The sequence below is a fragment of the Rhinopithecus roxellana genome, chromosome 2 (assembly GCF_007565055.1).
Source record: "Rhinopithecus roxellana isolate Shanxi Qingling chromosome 2, ASM756505v1, whole genome shotgun sequence".
Taxonomy (NCBI): Eukaryota; Metazoa; Chordata; class Mammalia; order Primates; family Cercopithecidae; genus Rhinopithecus; species Rhinopithecus roxellana.
In genome coordinates, this window is record NC_044550.1 from 47,034,768 (window position 1) to 47,055,765 (window position 20,998).

The 20,998-nt window shown below is 38.6% G+C and overlaps 1 protein-coding gene across 2 annotated transcripts in view; it reads right to left on the minus strand.

The window, feature by feature from the left end:
• Nucleotides 1-435: 435 nt before the first annotated feature.
• Nucleotides 436-20,998, minus strand: part of PKD2 (polycystin 2, transient receptor potential cation channel) — a 69,874-nt gene continuing 49,311 nt past the window's right edge. For both annotated transcript variants that reach the window (XM_030919311.1, XM_010366154.2), the window contains 8 exons: nucleotides 19,633-19,814; nucleotides 17,808-17,928; nucleotides 13,798-13,896; nucleotides 10,735-10,856; nucleotides 10,346-10,463; nucleotides 8,167-8,330; nucleotides 1,348-1,495; nucleotides 436-845 (listed from right to left, as the gene is read on the minus strand). In XM_030919311.1, the coding sequence (XP_030775171.1) occupies nucleotides 609-845; nucleotides 1,348-1,495; nucleotides 8,167-8,330; nucleotides 10,346-10,463; nucleotides 10,735-10,856; nucleotides 13,798-13,896; nucleotides 17,808-17,928; nucleotides 19,633-19,814 (1,191 nt within the window). In that variant the 3' untranslated portion in view covers nucleotides 436-608. The remainder of the gene's footprint in view (nucleotides 846-1,347; nucleotides 1,496-8,166; nucleotides 8,331-10,345; nucleotides 10,464-10,734; nucleotides 10,857-13,797; nucleotides 13,897-17,807; nucleotides 17,929-19,632; nucleotides 19,815-20,998) is intronic.

Genomic DNA, 20,998 nt, shown 5'->3' on the forward strand with positions numbered 1-20,998 from the left:
CACAGTATTTAACATTCATCTTAACCATTCACACAGATTCTATCCTAATGACTACATACCCATTCTATGATTTGGAGTTCTGTTCCATTTTATCTTTTAGAAAAGTTTACCCCAGGAAGGTAGTTGAAATAAAAGGCTCCTTTCTTAAAAGAAAACTATGTATTAAGCTCATGAACTATGCCAGAGCGGAAAGGAATGCCCCATTCTCCTTCACACACTTGGAAAAAAATAACAATACTGATTTTTGTGACTGGAAATGAAACTCAGAAGCCCTTTGACAGTTTTCTAGCTTTAAAAGGCTACTTCATTGTCAACTGAGAAGACTCAGGCATGGTGGCAACTGGGCGCACCACTCAATACACTTCACGAAGATTTTTTTTTCTGTACTCAGTATTTACACCTAGATTTCTTATATGAGAAAAAGAAAAACAAATCTTTGAACCATGGGTAAAGTTTATATAAAATAAATTAAAGTGCAGAAGGTTAGCAATCGGTCACAAAGACTTGCATCCTATGGTGGTCAGGGCATATAAATAGTGTGCTTGTTACAGCAACTCAGGACAGCTGCTTCCTCACTTATTAGAAACACACATACTAACACACACATATCATACGTGGACATTAGAACTCCCATTTCCACCTGCACCTTCCATGCCTTCTGTAGACTGGGAGGAAGATGGGCGGGAGCTTCTGGGGCGAGGTTGACCATTGAGTCCCACTGGCGTGCCTAAACCATGACTGATCTGGGAAGCTGCATCATCGGATTCCCAGCGTTCCAACTCTTCACGCACTAGCCGTTCCATCTGTTCCCTATGGATTTCACTGTCACGACCCAGCCTTTCATCCTAGAAAGGGAAAAATAAACCAGGGTGTTGTGGGCAGTAGAAGGAAATGCGTTAGGAAGTCCAGGGACCAAATAATGTGCAGTTTGGTAAGGCCGCAGATTTACAGCATATAATAGCAAATCTCAGAGTTGCTGGAGTAATTTTTCACTTAATTCTACCCTGCAGTGAAGGCAGGACCATTAGCATATGGAGTATTAAGAAGGTAACATCTCCAGATTATAATTTTACCTGTAGTTATGAAGATAAACATCCCAGCGTAAGGGTTAGACAATAAGACTACCTTGATGTTTTATAGAAAGATATCTTATAGAAAGAGTGTTTCTGTTTCAGAGAGAAAAAAAATCTGAAAATGCGAGTAAATGGAAACATCATTGTGAATTTCTATAAATGTCAATCTTTTTTTTTACTCTTCTTCACTACTTCACATACAACTGTCACCAACATATGTTTTCATTAATAACACCATGCTCAGCAGTGGTGCTTTCAGCTCATGACTACTGACCTCGGCTACCCCATCCAGCAGCCTTCCCAGCACCTCCCTCCTCTTCAGTTTGGCTCGCTCCATAATCTCCAGCTTCACGATCACAGCGTCGATCTTGGACACTATGCTGCCGATGGAATGCTCCATCCGGTCCACTCGTCTTACCAGGCTGCAAGGAAAACACGGTACAGAGAGACAAAGCGCTTGTCATTCATTGTCTTTTCAGCCCCATTGGCTTTTCAATGGAAGTGCTAAGATTTTTTTCTTAAGCAACACAATCATTTGAAACACTTTCTAAACTGTCTCAAGCTTTACAGATTAAACTCTTGGATGCTGCTGGAGGAAGTGTTAACTGGAACAACTTTCCTGCAAGTCAGCACATATCAGAAGTCTTAAGAATGTACACCTAACCCTTTATTTAGACATTCTATTTTTAGAACATTTTCTAAAGGAAAATTTTCTAAGTATATGTGTAATTTTTGGCTATAAAAGAGTGCTGCTTCTTAATAGCAGATCACTGAAAAATGGCTACATGAAACAACCAATGGGGGGGTGGGGCATGGTGGCTCATGCCTGTAATCCTGGCACTATGGGAGGCGGAAGTGGGCAGATTGCTTGAGGCCAGGAGTTTGAGCCAGCCTGGGCAGGATGGCAAAACTTCATCTCTAAAAATTCTAAAAAACAGATGGGCATGGTGGCATGTGCCTGTACTCCCAGCTACTTGGGAGGCTGAGGTGGAAGGATCACCTGAGCCTTGGGAGGTTGAGGCTGCAGTGAGCCGTGATCATTCCACCGCACTCCTGCACTCCAGCCTAGGTGACAGAGTGAGACCCAATCTCAAAAGCAAAAACAAAAACAAACAAATAAACACCCAACAACTGATAGGAAATTAAATAATCATTGCTCATCCATAGAATAAAATTCTAAGGAGACATCAGACATTATACTGTGGCAGACTATATAATGAAATAGAATTAGGTTCACAATATGTTAAATAAAGCTTGAAAAACAGTATGAAAACAGCATGTTCACTTATAATTCTATTATTTTGAACTTAAAAAATGTATACAAATACTTTCCAAAATTTTAAGCTGAAGACAACCTCTGCAATGGTGGCAAGAGGGTTCTGTAGACTCTCTCTTTAGTGGAACAACTGTAACTGTTGAAAATTATTTTTTAAAACTCAAATATTTAAAATTTCTAGAAACTTTTAAGGGCATACAGCAAATGAAAAAGCATTTATTCAAGAAAATCTACTAAATGTTAGTATGAAGAGATTCTGTGGCATTGAAGCCAAAATCTGAGCCTTCTCTCCTGTCCCCAGCTCATGTGATAGAAGCACAACTTCACATGGGTGCAGCTAAGAGCACAGGGCTCCCTCCTCCCCCAGCTTCTAGTCCAGGGCTACATTATCTCCCAGGGAGAGGCAGGCTGCCAGCATGTCTCATCCTAACATTTCCACTCTTTTTCTTCTTTTTGAGACAGAGTCTTGCTCTGTCACCCAGGCTGAAGTGCAGTGGCGCAATCTTGGCTCACTGCAACTTCTGCCTCGCAGGTTCAAGCAATTCTCCTGCCTCAGCCTCCTGAGTAGCTGGGACTACAGGTGTGTGCCACCATGCCCAGCTAATTTTTGTATTTTTTAAGTAGAGATGGGGTTTCACCATGTTGGCCAGGTTGATCTCGAACTCCTGACTTCAGGCGATCCGCCTGCCTTGGTCTTCCAAAGTGCACGTGAGCCACCGTGCCCGGCTTTCTCACTCTTGTTTAAAAAAAAGTTTTTTAAAGTTTTTTTTCTTTAAATAGAGACAAAGTCTCACTATGTTGCCCAGGTTGGTCTTGAACTCCTAACGTCAAGTGATACCCCTGCCTTGGCATCCCATAGTGCTAGGAATAAAGGCATGAGCCACCATGCCCAGCCTCAATGTTCCTACTCTTTTTTTTTTTTGAGACAGGTTTGCCCAGGCTGGAGGTACAATCTTGACTCACTGCAACCTCTGCCTCCCAGGTTCAGGCAATCCTCCCACTTCAGTCTCCCAAGTAGCTGGGATTACAGGTATGCACAACCACACCCAGTTAATTTTTCTATTTCTTGTAGAGATGAGGGTCTCACCATGTTGCACAGGCTGGTCCTGAACTCCTGGCTCAAGCAATCCTCCCACCTTGACCTTCCAAAGTGCTAGGATTACAGGCGTGAGCCACTGTACCCAGCCTGCTCCCACTCTTAAATACATGATGCAGAGGTTCTAATCCTGGTAAGAGTGGCTAAGAGGTATGGGGCTCTCTTCCACTCAGTTCCCACTTGTAAGGTAGAGTTTCCACGCCAGAAGAAGCAAGGTGAGAAAATCAGAGGCTGCCATCTGAGCCCAATGACTTGTTCATAAAGCAGGATGTCACAGAGAGGTGGGCCACTGTCCCTGGCTCTGTAAAGCAGTGGCACAGTTTTGCTCATGGGGAGACACAGGTCATAGGAATACAGAGCTCTCTTCAAGTGAACTGACTTTATTTGGAACAAAGTGTGAGGAAATTAAAGACTAAGGATGCTCTTGAAAACAATAGCGATTGTGTGGATAAGCATTTAGGAGGAATCTGGTAGCCTCATGAGATCAAGAAGTTACCTGCTAGTTCACCGGAGAGAACCAGGGAAAGAGACAGCTAAGAAGACCGTTAAAGACTGGCCTCGGGGCCAGGCGTGGTGGTGCATGTCTGTAATCCCAGCCCTTTGTGAGGCTGAGGTGGGTGGACTGCTTGAACTCAGGAGTTTGAGACCAGCTGGGGCAACATGGTGAAACCCCATCTCTACAAAAAATACAAAAATTAACCGGGCATGGTGGTGTGTACCTGTAGTCCTAGCTACTTGAGAAGCTGAGGTGGGAAGATTGCTTGAGCCTGAGAGGTTGAGGCTGCAGTGAGCTGAGATTGCACCACTGCATTCTAGCCTGGGCAACAGAGTGAGACTCTGTTTCAAAAACAAACAAACAAACAAATAAACAAACACAACTGGCCTCTAAAACTAGCCCTGCAAAGAGGCCTGAATTTCAGTGGATCAGACTGTGGAGCAAATTATATCCCAAGGCATTTTTGAAAACAATAGACCAATCAGTAAACAATGAAATGTAATAACTGGGTCTAATACCCACAGAGGCAGAAGGTATAACAGAGAGGTCAGAGACAGTCAATGAGTACCCTGCTAAAACCACTGTCTTCCCAGAGTGACTACGTACATGGCCACAGCTGTACCCTCTAAGGAATAATGTCAGAGGCAGATACTGTGGGGAAACAGACTGTATGAAAAAGTAAACAAGCAAAGAGCAATAAAAACAAGTCCTGGGGAGAAATGGGAATCACTATACAGAGTTCCTACAATATATTATCTAACATGTCCAATCTTTAACAACAACAACAACAAAACACACACACAACACACACACACACACACACAAACAGGAAAATGTTCCCATACACAAGAAAAAAAAAAAAGACAACTGAAACTGTCTTTGAGAGGGCTCAGATGTCAGACTTAGCAGACAAAGACCTGAAGGTACCTATTATAAATATACTCAAAGAGATTAATACAAACAAATAATAAAAAAATCCCATTATGGTTAAAGAAATAAAGCAGGCTGGGTCCAGCGGCTTATGCCTGTAATCCCAGCACTTTGGGAGGCTGAGCAGGGAGGATCACTTGAGCCTAGGAGTTTGAGACCAGCCTGGGCAACTTAGACCCCATCTCTACAAAAAATAAAAATTAGCTGGGTACAGTGGCTCATGCCTATATTCTCAGGTACTTGGGAGGCTGAGGTGGGAGGGTTGCTTGAGCTCAGGAGTTCGAGGCTGCAGTGAGCTACGATCATGCCACTGCACTCTAGCCTGGGTGACAGAGAGAGACTCCATCTCTTAAAAAAAAAAAGGAAGCTATGATAACATTGTCTCATCAAATACAGGATATCATCACACACAGAATAAAAGGATAGAGATTGCTAAAAAGAACCAAATGGAAATTCTGGAGTTGAAAAGTATAATAAATAAAAAATTCAGGCTAAGTGCAGTGGCTCATACCTGTGATCCCAGCACTTTGGGAGGCCGAGGTGGGAAGATCACTTGAGGCCAGGAGTTTGAGACCAACCTGGACAACATAACAAGATGCCATCTCTACAAATTTTTAAAAAAAAAATTAGCCAGGCATGGCAGCATATGCCTGTAGTCCTAGCTACTTGGGAGGTTGAGGCAGGAGGATCATTTGAGCCCAGGTGTTCAGGCTGTAGAGAGCCATGATCACACCACTGTACTCCAGCCTGGGTTACAGAGTGAGACCCTGTCTCTATAAATTAATTAATTAATTAATTAATTAACTAGAGGAGCTCAACAAAGATTTGAGCAAGCTGACAGAAGAACAAATCAGTGAACTTAAAGATAGATCAACACAGACTATGCAATCTGGAGAACAGAGAGGGAAAAAAATGATGACAAATCAACAGAGCGTAAGAGAAATATGTGATACCCTTAAGCATAGGCATAATGGGGGTCCCAAAGGAGAAGAGAAAGTGATAGAAGCAGAAGAAACACTTTCCAAGTAGGATGAACTCAGAGATTTATACCCAGACATATCAGTAAAAATACTGAAAGACAAAACCAAAAAATCTTGAAAGCAGTGCGAGAAAATTGAGTCATCATGTACAAGGGGACCACATTAAAATTAGCAGCTGTCTTCTCATCAGAAACAATACAGGTCAGAGGAAATGAAGGAGAAAGAAAAACATTCTCAGATAACAAAAATGAAAGAATTCATTGCTAGCAAACCTGCTTTACAAAAAATACTAAAGGAAATTCTTTAAGCTGAAAGCAAGTGACTCCAGATAGTAATCAGAATCCACATGAAAAGACAGCACTGGTAAAGATAATTGTGTAGGTATAAAATATAGTATATATGCATATTTCTCCTTTTGTTCCTTAACTGATTTAAAAAGCAATTGTGTAAAAATATGTACATAGTTGGATCTAAAGGTCTATAACAGAAATGTAGTATCTTTGACAATAATAGTAGGTAGGCAGTAGAAAAGCTGTACTGGAGAAAGAGAATGACAACGGATGATAACTTGAATCCAGAGGAGCAAAAGAAGAGAATTAGAAATGGTAAAAAAGTAGGTTAATACACAAATTTAAAAATATATACTTTCTCTTCTCTCAGTTTCATTAAGAGATATAAAACTATACACTATATATTACACAATGTGTTATAAAAATGTAATATTATTGTAACAATGTGATTTGCAACATATATAGATGACTATATACATATAGATAGATGAATATATAGCACAAAAAGAGGGAAGAGAAGAAAGCTAAATAGAAATGATATTTCTATATCTCACTGGATTCAGTTAATATATATCTGAAGTAATTTTTCATAAGTTAATTGTATAAATCAAGTCTTAGAGCAACTCCTAAGAAAATGACTAAAAAAAAGTGAAAAATCATTAAAAGGATTTAAATGTTATACTGGAAAATGTTCACTTAATGTACAAGAAAGCAGTAAAAGAGGAACAAAAAAGACATAAGCTAGAAAACAAAAAATAAAATAGCAGACAGAAATCAACTAAATCAATGATAACATTAAATGAATGGATTAAGCAATCTAATCAAAAAACAGAAATTGTCAAACTGGATAAAAAGATAAGATCCAATTATATGCTGTCTACAGGAGAGACATATTTTAGACTCAAAGATATAAATAAGTTTAAAGTAAAAGGATGGAAAAAGATTTATCATGCAAACAGCAACCAAAAGAAAGCTGGAGTGGCTATAGTAATGTCAAACAAAAAATACCTTAAAAAAAAGAATTTTACTAGAGATAAAGTGGATAACATCTTGGAATGAAAAAAGGGTCAATTCTTTTTTTCTTTAGCCTCATCAAGTTGAGAGAGAAAATAGTCAATATATTAGGAAGATATATTAGTTATAAATATGTATGCACCCAGCAACAGAGTTCCAAAATACACAAAGCAAAACTTTACAGAATTGAAGGGATGAACTCCAACTAATAATACTTGGAGACTGTAATACCCCACTTTCAAACATGAATACAACATCTAGGCAGAAGATCAACCAGGAAATGGGAGACTTGAATAAAACTATAAACCAACTAGACCTAATAAACATCTACAGAACACTCCATTCAACAACAGCAGAAAATTCATTCTTCTCAAATGCACAAAGAACATTCTTCAGGACAAACCATACGTTAGGCCATAAAAATATATAAAAACATTGATAAACACATGCAAATAGAGACACAAACACTGATATATTAATAAACATTTTTCATTAGTAGAAATAGGGGAAACGTTAATGTTTTCTTTTGCTCTTATTTGCTAATTCCTATAATAAACATATTATGTAAGAGACAAAACACCAATTGACAATTTTTTTTTTTTTTTTTTTGAGACACAGTCTTGCTCTGTCACCTGGGCTGGTGTGCAATGGCGCAATCTCGGCTCGCTGCAACCTCTGCCTCCCGGGTTCAAGTGATTCTCCTGCCTCAGCCTCCTAAGTAGCTAGGATTACAAGTGCCCACCACCATGCCCAGCTAATTTTTTGTATTTTTAGTAGAGACAGGGTTTCACTACATTGGCCAGGCTGGTCTCAAACTTCTGACGTCATGATCTAACCGCCTTGGCCTCCCAAAGTGGTGGGATTACAGGCATGAGCCACTGCGCCAGCCAATACAAGTTATTTTTAAAAGCCGGATGATTAATAATGGAAAGGACTGAATTCAGAGAGATGAGGGAAACTGCCTGGTCTCATGTGGATCTTGTCGATGTAAATTCTGCCATTTATACTTACACTTGAAACTCTTCATAAGAAACGCCACTAGAAATGCTTCCCCTCCTTCTGGAGCTATGTCCGCTGTCTTCATCGTCATCCTCCTCAGAGTCATCCAGGCTTCGAGGGAAACTTCGGCTGCTCATGGGACGTGGTAAAGAACTGTGATCCAAATCCAGGTCCTCCTGAAAAACAAGGAGTCACTGAGTGAGGAGCAGAACACTGAGACCCCACAGAAGCTTCTCCAAGGGCTTGGGCAAACAACTGGGGGTGCGTACCATTTGCCTGGGATTTCTTTGTATTTAACACCAGGCTGGGAATTCCGCATTTTTCAGTTTCATAGATTGGCAAATTTAACAAACAGCAAGGAGTAGCCAACTTTTTGTCTGAACAAGAAAGAACATTTAAAAACACAACAGGCAAAGAAAAAACTAAATGAAGAAATATGGGCCAGGCATAGTGGTCACACCTGTAATCCTAACACTTTGGGAGGCTGACGCAGGAGGATTGCTTGAAGCCAGGAGTTCAAGACTGGCCCAGGCAGCAAAGTGAGACCCTGTGGGTCTCCACAAAAAAATTTTTAAAAAATTAGCCAGGCATGGTGATGCATGCCTGCAGTCCCAGCTACTGGGGAGGTTGAGGTCGGAAGATCACTTGAGCCTAGGAGTTTGAGGCTGCAGTGGGCCATAAGCCATCTTAAAATAATAATAAAATAAATAAAGAAATGAAGAAATATATTACAGGTTGAGTATCCCTTATTTGAAATGCTTAGGACCAGAAGTGTTTTGGATTTGGGATTTTCAAAAATATTTTGGAATGTTTGCATTATACTTACTGGTTCATCATCCCTAATCTGAAAACCAAAATCCAAACTGCTCCAATGAGAGCATTTCCTTTAAGCATGACCTTTGAGCATCATGTTGGTACTCAAGAAGTTTTAGATTCTGGAGCATTTCAGACTCACATATTTGGGTTAGGGATGCTCAACCTGTATCTTCTTCTTTTCCTAGAAGATAATACATTCAATAGCTCCAAAGTAGGAAGGATGTAATGTCAGAATAAGAACTGTGTCTAAATATAGCCTTGTAAAAATTTTCCTCATTATCTTTATGCTTAAATTTCCCTGTGACTGGAGAAGTCTGTCACCTACTAGCACTGTTCTATGGAGCGGCATTTAGAAACCACTGTCCTAGACTTCCCCTCACAGGAAAGTGGCTTTTGTAATAACATTCATCTGTATTCTCTGTAACTCAGTTACCACAGATTTTTGTTGTTGCTGTTTAACCATTTATTTTTGAAAGTTAATGGTAAAGCTTTGAATTATTTTTTTTCTGATTATAAAAGCCCACTTATGTTTACTTTTAACTATTTTGTAAAAAGTATTCAAATGGAAGGTAGTTGCTAATTTTATTTTATTATAAATGTTAATAATTTAGGAAAGGCAAAGTGGCTCTCGCCTGTAATCCCACCACTTTGGGAGGACAAGGCGGGCGGACTGCTTGTGGTCAGGAGTTTGAGACCATCCTGGCCAACATGGTGAAACCCCATGTCTACTACAAATACAAAAATTAGCCAGGCATGATAGCATGTGCCTGAAGTCCTAGCTACTTGGGAGGCTGAGGCAAGAGAATCCATTGAATCTGGGAGGTGGAGGTTGCAGTGAGTCGAGATTGTGCCACTGCACTCCAGCCCGGGAGCAAGACTCCATCTCAAAAAGAAAAAAAAAAGTTAACAATTTAAATAGCTACTAAATAACCAGAATAATTTCATATCTCTTGGTAAGTCCTTTTTTGTTTTCTTCACTCTCATGGAAATTGTGGACTCTGTAGCTACTTAGGCTTCTCTTTTCAAGCTGATTACCAGCAAGCTTAGGGCCCAATTTGTAGCCCAATCTTAATAAGCATATGTGTTTTTATGAATGCATTTTACGCTTCATCGATAATCTATTATTTTTACTTTTGTTTTGCTTGCTTTTCATTTTGACCTTTTTATATCATGCTAACCATCCATTTTTATACATAATTGTGTTATATATTCTTTCTGGAATAAACAGGGTACTAACAAATAAACTGACTGAGACAGAAAGAGAGGGTAGCGGGGATGGGCAAGAGACTCAATAACCTATTACTTCTATAGTGTTTGATACATCTGTGGTGTTGTAGGTAGCAAATCAAATCCTGTTCTCCTAAACCAGACCCACCCTCTCTTTCTCCAAGTCGTCTCTCATCTGCTGATGTTCATGTTCGGTCAGTTCTTGGTCTCCATCTTGGTCGTACTTTGTGAATATTGCCTCAATCTCTGCATCAGTATGGCCCTTCCTGAAATTAGAGAGAGGATACAGATAAAATAATTCTTATACCCAGTTCACCCTAAACACAGAGACATCAAAATGCAGGAGGAAAGGAGAAATCGCCAAATGGGGGCAAGTTTTCCTCTTATAACATGTTCTAGAAAGATACCTGCCTCTGGAAAAAAAAAAAAAAAAAAAAAAGTATCTCTATGAGCACTTGGGCTAGAAATACCCTTATCACCAGGAATTTATCTTTAGAAGCAGGAATTGTTCAGAACCCCAGGAAGCATGATTCTTACCCTTTGAGATCTTGTCGAAGTTCGTCAAAGTTTAACTTGCCTCCCCCTTGCCGCAGACTCTCTGAAATGTCATCCACAGTGTTTTTTTTCAGTTTTAGTTTGACCAAAGCTTTATGGTAGCCCTATCAGAGAGAGAAAAAAATAAAACACTTGGTTTAGTGTATTCTCCTTTTGCATTTGTTTTACTTTCCATTCACAGTAGTAACTACTATAAACCTGGTGTACACTGGCCATTCAATGAGTATGTGCTGGATGAATGAATAGTTTTGAATGTATCCAATTTTCCGTAAAACACTTGTGGAAGAGTTACATTGAAAAAGTCAGGGTCTTTCAGTAAGTCATGAAGAACTCATATGTGTATTCAAGTTTATGTGATAGAAACAAAAATTACTATATATGCTATAGCTGTCTGCCTCAGAGCATAAAGGACTGTGCAACCGTTCTTACGAATACCAAGAAACTCGAATCATGAATTGTGTCTTTATTTTTTATATTCTCTATCTTCTAGACAGTAATTTCCTTAAGTGTGTATAAACAAACAAACAAAAAACCCAGTGAAATGTAGATGAGTATTTTCCCTTTTTTTGAGACAGGGTCTCACTCTGTCACCCAGGCAGGAGTGCAGTGGCGTGACTCTGGCTCACTGCAACCTCGACCTCCTGAGCTCGAGTGATCCTCCCAACTCAACCCCCAACAAGTAGCTGGGACTACAAGTGTGAGTCACCACGCCTGGGTATTTTTTTTTTTTGTAGAGATAGGGTCTCACCATGTTGCCCAGGCTGGTGTTGAACTCCTGAGCTCAAGCGATCCGCCCGCCTTGGCCTCCCAAAGTGCTAGGCGTGAGCCACTGCCCCTGGCCAAGGATTTTTCACTAGCAAACTTCAGACCTGACCTTGCTTTGCACATGATGCAGCACTGTAGGTGACCATGCAGGCTGAAATTGTGCAAAATGATCTGAATAATCAGTGGGAAGAATTACAATTGTTCTGTGATCTATAAAACTTTTAATCAAAACATTAAACACTCCCTTAGTGTCAGTTATAAATGTATAGCGAGTTTAAAAAAGATGAAAACTAATATTGCTTTAATACACTAAAATGTAAAACATTAGAAACATTAAAAATTAAGTGTTTTATTTCTTTGTAAAAAAATGTATCCAGAGTAGTTTAAATAGCACTTGCCTTATTTTCACTGGATAATATTACATTGTACACTTTACAATGTGTGAACTTCTTTTCTGTGCATTAGTGAATTGTCATATTCCTTCTTAAATGTGGACTAGCTTCCAACATATTTTTCTTTTCGTTTTTTTGAGATACAGTCTTACTCTGTCACCCTGGCTGGATTGCAGTGGTGCAATCTCAGCTTACTGCAACCTCCGCCTCCCTGGTTGTCAAGTGATTCTCATGCCTCAGGCATTCGAGTAGCTGAGATTACAGCTGTGCACCATCACGTCTGGCTAATTTTTGTATTTTTAATAGAGACGGAGTTTCACCATGTTGATCAGTCTCGTCTCGACTTCCTGGCCTCAAGTGATCCACCCACCTTGGCCTCTCAAAAGTGCTGGGATTATAGGAGTGAGCCACCATGTCCAGCCCCAACATTTTTTCTTTTGAACTTTCATTATTGTGAATTATCTCTAATAAGAGTTCCCTTAATGTGAAGTTTTTTTGCAGGCATCATTTCCTCAAGACATCTTCATCCATTTCGTCATACCTATTTTCCTCATTCAAGTTGATAGACCTGCCCTAAGTTCTTCTGGTTCCATATCTGGATATCTTGAATGATCGCAGTGTCAACACTCTTGTTTCTTCTTCACTCAGCTATTTCTTCTATAAATCCATTACTCTGTTTTGAATTTCACTTCCAGTGTTACCATTTTTCATTTCTTTGCTAGCCCATTCTCTTTTTCTTTTCCTTTTTTTTTTTTTGTTTTGAGACGGAGTTTTGCTCTTGTTGCCAGTGAGCCTGCTCAGCCTGCACATCTGTTACTCAGGTAACTGATCTATACACTGAAGAGCAAGCAGTGGAGTTTGTACTTTGTGCTGTTACTCACAGTTAATATACTGTGATAACTGAAATGTGAACTGTGTTGTTGAAGGTGGTGTCACATAACAAAACTGGGATAACCGAAGTTTGTGCGTATCAGAATTGTGCCAAATGAGGAGTGCTTGCATACACACTGGAGATTTGCTAACCTGTAAGCAACGGTTATGCAGAATCAAGATAATGTGACTCTTAGGTCCCATCCCAAGGACTTTGTTTTAAGAGGCTTAAGTTTTCTATCGCAACATAAATCACAGATAACATAATCCTAAGGCTTGGCAATAAAAAAAACATTAGTTCAGGAGTCACTATGGCTTAGCAAAATGATGTTGGGAAACAAACTATGTATTTTAAATGTGGTTATTTGTTGCTGTATACGTTTTATACTTTAAACCAAATAAAGAAGTTACATTGAGAAGAACAAAGAGGCCCAACTTTCCTGTCCTGCCCTTCTATTTAACAATGAAACCCTTCCTGAGAAGGTGCATAAGTAAAAGTTCTCAGGCCCCAGGCTAGGACCTGAATTCATGAATCTTTTCCTTTGCTTATTTTAAAACTGCCGTGGAAGGTCAAGGGTAAAGGGTGAACTACTAAGTATTTTCCTCTAAAACTTTTTATTTTTTTTTTTAATGGTAATTGAGATAGAAGAGGTGGGAATTCCTTTAGATAACCTTCCCTTCTAGTTTATTCTCAACTCAGGATCCTGAAGTGAGAGCCAGCTAGAGTAGATGTCAAAATAATAAAGGTAATGAACCTTCAGCTCAGCTCTTAAAGTGTCAAAAGATTATTGAAAATTTAATTCCAGGACACAAAAGGATTCCCAGAATTAAAATTCAAGATAACAGTATATCCATCAAGACTCTAAGATAGGGAACATTTAAATTATTCCTGAAATATAGCGATGTATTCTTTATTTCAACAATTTCAGTGGATCAATGCTGATTTGAAAATCTGGCTGAGACAATGCTCATTTTATGTCAGAAACAGAAGAATTCTGAGAATTAAGGCTTTTCCTACCTTTCTGATAAGATCTGAGAGTTCCATTTCAGCTTTCTGCTGTGCCAAGTCAGATTTCACTTCAGAGTAAGTATCATTGATGATCGCCAAAAACATATTCTGTTTGCAAACGAAAGGAGGGCAAAAATTAAAGGAAGAAACATAATTTGGAAATATCAATTAAAAAACTGACACATGCCTTTTTGTTTATCCTTTTTTTTTCCTGAGTGCTTTATGAAGACATAAATTAATATTTATTTACTAAAAAACACTTTTTTTTTGAGACAGAGTATCACTGTATTGCCTAGGCTGGAGTGCAGGGATGTGATCTCAGCTCACTGCAACCTCTGCCTCCTGGGTTCAAGCAATTCTTGAGTCTCAGCCTCCTGAGTAGCTGGGATTACAGGCATGTGCCACTACGCCTGGCTAACTGTTGCATTTTTAGTAGAGATTGAGCTTCACCATGTTGGCCAGGCTGGTCTCGAACTGCTGGCCTCCAGTGATCTGCCCGCCTCAGCTTCCCAAAGTACTGGGATTGCAGGCGTGAGCCACTGTGCATGGCCTGATGTCATAAATTAATAGTTTTGCTGCCACATGTTTTGGGAAGATTATTTTCTCCCTTAAGTCATGCCACAGGAAAAATTTTGTGATATACTTTGTGAAAAGATACAAGAATAAAATACAACAAAATATTAGTATATTACCCATGAATGGTGAGATTATTTTATTTAATATTATTTTTGCTTACCTATGTTCTCTATATTTAGAAACTTTTACATACACTACTGGAGGGTATAGAATTCTAAAAATCTCTTCAAATTTCAATGGTTACCACAGATAAGTAGAATTGTAGGTTTATTCCAAGCTTTTTTATATAATCATATATGAAATTTACAGGACACATTTTTAAAGAGTTTAAAAGGCTGTTGCAAATAGGAATACAGCAGGCCTAGCAGGAAGATAGTAAAGAAAAAGTTTCTGGAAGAGAGATAGACTTTGGAGTCAAGCAAACTTGGGTTTCAGTCCTAGCACTGCTAAGATTGTCGCTTCACTTTTCTAAGTCTAATTTTAAAGAATTATTTGTTTTACATTAATAAAATGGGAAAAATAATAGTATCTCCCTTACATATATGTTGGGCTAGTTAGTGAGACAATCTATGTAAAGTGCTCAGGACAGGTCCTGATGCAGGTAAGTGCTACCTAATTGACAGCTACTATTACCATTTGGTAATGGTGAGTTCATTTTTCTGATCTTTCTCTTCCCCAGCAGTAATGGTCTGCATTTCCAACAACAGACTTTCTCAGAGCACTGTATCCAGGAGATCAGGTCCCCCCCTTTTTTTACATGCTCTTCCTTTGTTTTTCCTTTTTAACACATAACCGTGGTTTGCAAGTATTTCTATTTGATAATGTCTGTTTTCCCCCAAGTCTGAGGAATCTTCTTAAGGCCGAATCAGGCTGTTTTCCTTACCCTGGTACTGGCAGTATCTAACATACTACCTCATAGTACACAATCCACAAAAAACACTACAGGGTATATTATACAGTATATATTATATAGAGATTATATATACATGTGTATATATAATATATAATATATAATCTATATATAATATATATTATGTATATATTATATATGTGTGTATATATATCTGTATATATATACACACATGGATATAGTGGCTCAGTAAATACTTATTAAATGGTTGAGAAATGAACAAATGAGAATGCTCTTATTTTAGTTGGCTATTAACTTCTATATTAAGGAAGAATATTGTTTACAATTCTGTAGCAGAAATGAGATATAATATAGAATACATATAAGTTTTTGACTAAATGCTCAATTCCAAGTGCAGATAACTGCAGTCCAAGTAACACCTTCTACCTTCTCTCTTCCAGCTCAGGGATCTAATGTTCTAGTTTTGCTTCCAAGTGGTTGTTAACTAATGCATGCCAATATCTTAATTAAAATGGATCAAAGGCTGGGACCTCTAAAGAGATTTCAAAAAATAGAAAGTGCTTGAGAAAGGCTCTTGAAGGTGTGGGAAGAGGAAGCTCAGCCTCCTCTCCATCCTGTCTCCCAAGGTTTGCTTAATTATCAGATGGACATCTGCACCAGGATGTCTTTCCTGTTGATGTGGGGAAGAGTGGGGTTATCCTGGTTCAGTTGAGCCACTTCATAACACTGTGCCTTCTTGTTAAACAGGGGCAATCAACCAACACCTGGCAATCAGCTCAGAAAAGTGGCCAACCCCATGCTCAGCTTGTCATTTCCTTAAAAGACAGGTGTGTATTGAAAGTAGACTTCTATCTATGTAGCTATTTATGTGTCTACGTATGTATGTATGTATGTATGTATGTATGTATGTATGTATGTATCTATCCATCCATCCATCCATCCATCTATATCTCTGGGAGGTGCTAGGAGAGCAATTCTTTTTTGTGCAGTCTTCCAAAAAACAATTTTAGTATAAAGATAGAAACTAAGAGCTTCTTGTCATGTTCTGGTGACTAATCTGGTAAGGTGACTGAATACTCTAGATCTGGTAAGATGGCTGCCTACTAAAGGACCACATTCAAACAACTCCACATTTGAGCATTTCCAGTTGCCACGATTCTATCCGTCCTTTGTTTGGCAGATTGATAAATGGAGAAAACTAGGTGGCCTGAGATCAACTGAAGGGTCCGGTGCAGGACTCTCAATTCCTGGTTTTTGCTTTCTTAGTAGAGATTCAGGTACTCTAGAATACAAAGTACTATCAACGGTAGAGTAACAAAGGCTTATTCTTCTCTCTATTGTTTTCTTTAATATATGATAGGAAGAAGAAGCTTAAGAGGTGTAAGTTTAAACACGAGCCATAATCCATGCATACAGCAAGATACATATGGACTTGAATAATATTCCTGACCTTTTCAGTCCTGTTAAAGTACAGCTAGGGAACATGCCTTTGTTTTACACCAGAGGCTGTGTCTCCCCAGAAAAAAAATAGTTAAAAAAGTAGGAAATTAATACAGTACATCTAATACCCAATTACACTTAACCAGTACCATACACTTAACCAGTAATACCCGGACTGACATTAGAGTTATTACACTGAATTGCTGAAAATGTGATCACTCAACCTTCCTCAAGGGATCTTTACACAATTTATTGAAATGAAAAAATGTTATTTTCTTAAGAAAATTGTTCTTAAGATGATTGTTAGTGTTTAGATGAAAAATACCGCCTAAATTAAGCTGGCTTAACACCTTCTCAGTAGACAAGTGAATATATAAATGTTAAGAAAAAGAACAAAACACCTTAAAAAATATTAATTAACTTAGGGCAAAAACATTAAAAATGTTCATTTGTACCATATCAAGAGAATAAAATTATTTTTGAAAATAATTTTAATGCAATTTCCATTCATTGTTACATTTAGTTTTAAACTTAATTATTTGAATATTCTCTGTAGGCAGTCTCTAGATGAATGGGATATAAATAATTTAAAATGGAATATCCTAATTTTGACATGCGATGATTCACTCAACTATTACTCTTGACATCCTAGACCTAGCTTGCTTTTCAGTTCTTATTTCTTAAAAAGAACAGAAGAAAGAGAAAAGTCATGCTAGCAAGTGACTACAAAAGTGCTGACACATGTGTTTAAAAAGCATGTAAGCATATTCTACTTTTTAGGCAAAGCACTATTTTAGGTATCTTTATAAATTTGTATTTGATCTAATTTATTTTTTGCATTGAATAGATACATATATAGAGAGAAATGAAAGACCATGGAAAAGATCTATTTTTTTTTGCATTGAATAGACACATATATACGGATCAATGAAAGACCACGGAAAAGGTATTTGATATGAGTCTTAAAACTGTGAATAAAAGGAAAACAAGTTTTCCAACATCCACACATTTTTCTACTTCCTGAGTCTTTATTTAAAAACGATAGGACACAGAGTGTGAGAGAAAAGAGAAGACAAGGATTTACGAATATGAAGTTTAAATTGAACCTCACTATAAATAAAAATGTACATACCAAAAGAATGAAGAACATAAAGAACACAAATGTAGTGAAATAAATTGGTCCCAAAACTCGATTAGCTTCCTCAATCTCTGCAAAGTTGATATCGCCCAAAATGATACGGAATTGAGTGAAGCTATAAAAATAAAACAAAACACCACAATACAAAAACAAAGAATGTCCAGTAGTAGATACAACATTTCTTAAAGATGATTTCATATTTTTGGACCTTTTTAGCAGTATACGTAGCTGCCAAATAACAGAAAATTGTCAATCCCATTTAAAAAGTCTTGCTACTTATATCAGCAATTAAAGCCTTCTGCAATAATAATAAAATGCTTTCATGCTACAGAGGTTATTTCCATTTGGTTAAAAAGAAAATACAGGCCAGGCGCAGTGGATCACGTCTGTAATCCCAGCACTTTGGGAGGCCGAGGCGGGCGGATCACGAGGTCAGGAATTCCAGACCAGCCTGGCCAACATGGTGAAACCCCGTCTGCACTAAAAATACAAAAATTAGCTGGGCGTGGTGGCAGGCGCCCGTAATTTCAGCTATTCGGGAGGTTGAGGCAGGAGAATCGCTTGAACCCGTGAGGCAGAGGTTGCAGTGAGCCGAGATTGCACCACTGCACTCCAGCCTAGGCGATGGAACGAGACTCCATCTCAAAAAACAAAAAAAAAAAAAAAAAAAAGAAAAAAGAAAATACAATTATTATTCAATAACTTATAAAGCAATTGGCTATAACAATTCAACACATAATCTAGGTAAAACATGTTAACTCTAAACCTTGACGACAGTTACCCTGGGTCTAAAGTTAAAAATTTCTTAAAAAAAAAAAAGGGGCCTGGTGTGGTGGCTCATGCCTGTAATCCCAGCACTTCTGGAAGCTGAGGTGAGAGGATAGTGTGAGTCCCGGAGTTCAGTACCAGCCTGGGCAACACAGTGAGATCCATTTTCACAAAAAAATGTAAAAACTTGGCCAGGCATGGTGGCATACACCTGTAGTCCCAGCCACTCAGCAGGCTGAGGCAGCAGGATTGCTTGAGCCTAGGAGTTCAAGGCTGCAGTGAGCTATGATCACACCACTGCACTCCAGCCTGGGCAACAGAGCAAGACCCTGCCTCAAAAACAAAACAAAACAACAACCCCCGCCCAAAACCCAAAATGGTTTGTGCTCAAAGATCCAATATTCTGACATGTACTTAAAATGGGGTCAAAGTGGCTAAGTGTTGTCAGTCCTGGGTCTTAGTAAAATCGCTTTTATCAACAGCAATATTAATTAGAGATATCTATGCACAAACCTCTATCACTTCCATTCCTTTTTAAACTAACTCCTTTCTAAATGGCATAGAAATCTGACACTGGTTGCTTTTTGTTATTTCACATTTGGGATCTTTGGAAAAAAACCTGAAAATTCTTGTACTGGTCTGAGTTTACCCTAGAATATTAGAAATATCTTGCTTTTTTCCTTAGAAAATAACTTGAAGTTCTAAATATATGGCAACAATATTCAGCAGGAGTAAGAATATAGGCAAACAGCCTTCTAGAAGCTACCATCTGCATTTGGTGCAAAGAAAACCTCAGTCTTCAGAACAGTGTTGGTTTCCTACAGCTGTTAACTGTATCTTACTACTTTGGGCTGCTATCGTAAGCATTTCAGGATCCATTGTCTTCTTTGCATTGGTAGATCAATGTTTTGGGAAAAGGTAATTACTTCTTATTTAAAATAACTAGTTTTAAACACTTGGTGGTCATATAGCAACCTCATATGAAGATTTATTCTTCAGAAGCAGTGACAACTCTGATTAAATTTTTCTTCTTAATTTCATATATACTTACATACACTCTTGGAAAGTACTGAAGTCATCGACCTGAGTGCCAAAGACAAGGTATGCCAACTGAGCATATGCTAGGAAAATAATGAAGAACATAATAGCAAAGCCAAACAGGTCTTTGGCACATCGAGACATGGTTGTCGAGAGCTGGCTCATGGTCCTGTTAAAATTGATGAATTTGAAGAGCTGTAAAAGAGAGAGAAGACTGATCAATAGATGAATGGATAAACAAAGTGGTGTGACTGTATATAATAAAACATTATTTCATTCTGAAAAGAAATTAAATTCTGACACGTTACAACATGGATGAACCTTGAAAACATGCAAAGTGAAATAAGCCTGACACAAAAGGACAAATACTGTATGATTCCACTTACATGAGGTACTTAGAATAGTCAAACTCATAGTGACAGAAAGTGGAATGCAGGTTACCAGGGACTCGAGGGAATTGGGAGTCAGTGTTTAATAGATACAAAGTTTCAGTTTAGAATAATGAAAAAGTTCTGAAAATGCATAATGGCAATGGTTGCACAACACTGTGAATGTACTTAATGCCACTGAATTGTACACTTAAACATGGTTAAAATGGTAGGTTTTATGCTATGTGTATCACTACAATTAAAAAAAAAAAAGGCTGAGTGCAGTGGCTCACATCTATAATCCTGGCACTTTGGGAGACTAAGGCAGGAGGATCGCTTGAGCCCAGGACTTTAAGATCAGCCTGGGCAATATGGCAAGATTCTGTTTCACTAAACAATAAAAATAAATTAGTCAGGTGTGGTGACACACACCTGTGGTTTCAGCTACTCAGGAGGCTGAGGTGGGAGAGTTGCTTGAACCTGGGAAGTCGAGGCTGCCATGAACTGTGACTAGTGATGCTTATTCCCCCAGAAAGGATTAAAGTAAAAGAGAGGGAAAAAAAACTCCACGCAAATAAAAATTAACTATAAAACCCCCCAGGAAATTCTTGTTGCATAATATTGTCATTTGTTGTGCATCAGTTATGTGTGGAGGGCTTTATGTACATTGCCTCAAATCTCTGCAGTGTCTGAAATATTGGCAATCTATCCCCAGGAGTCAGCTGGAGCCTGCGGCCAGCTGCTCTGCCTGAACTGCAAAGCCTGCTCTGCCTGACTGCAAAGCCATGTTGAGCATGTTGGTAGATAGTGAACCCTATTGGTAGACAGTGAACCCTGCAAAGCCATATTGAGCATGTTGGTAGTGAACCATGCTCTGCCTGACTACAAAGCCATATTGAGCATGTTGGTAGATAAGGCACTGAGGATGGCTGCCCAGATTGTTTAGCTTTAGGTAGAAGCCTCAGTGGAAGAACACATGATAAGATATTAGAAGTGGAGTCATGATCCCTG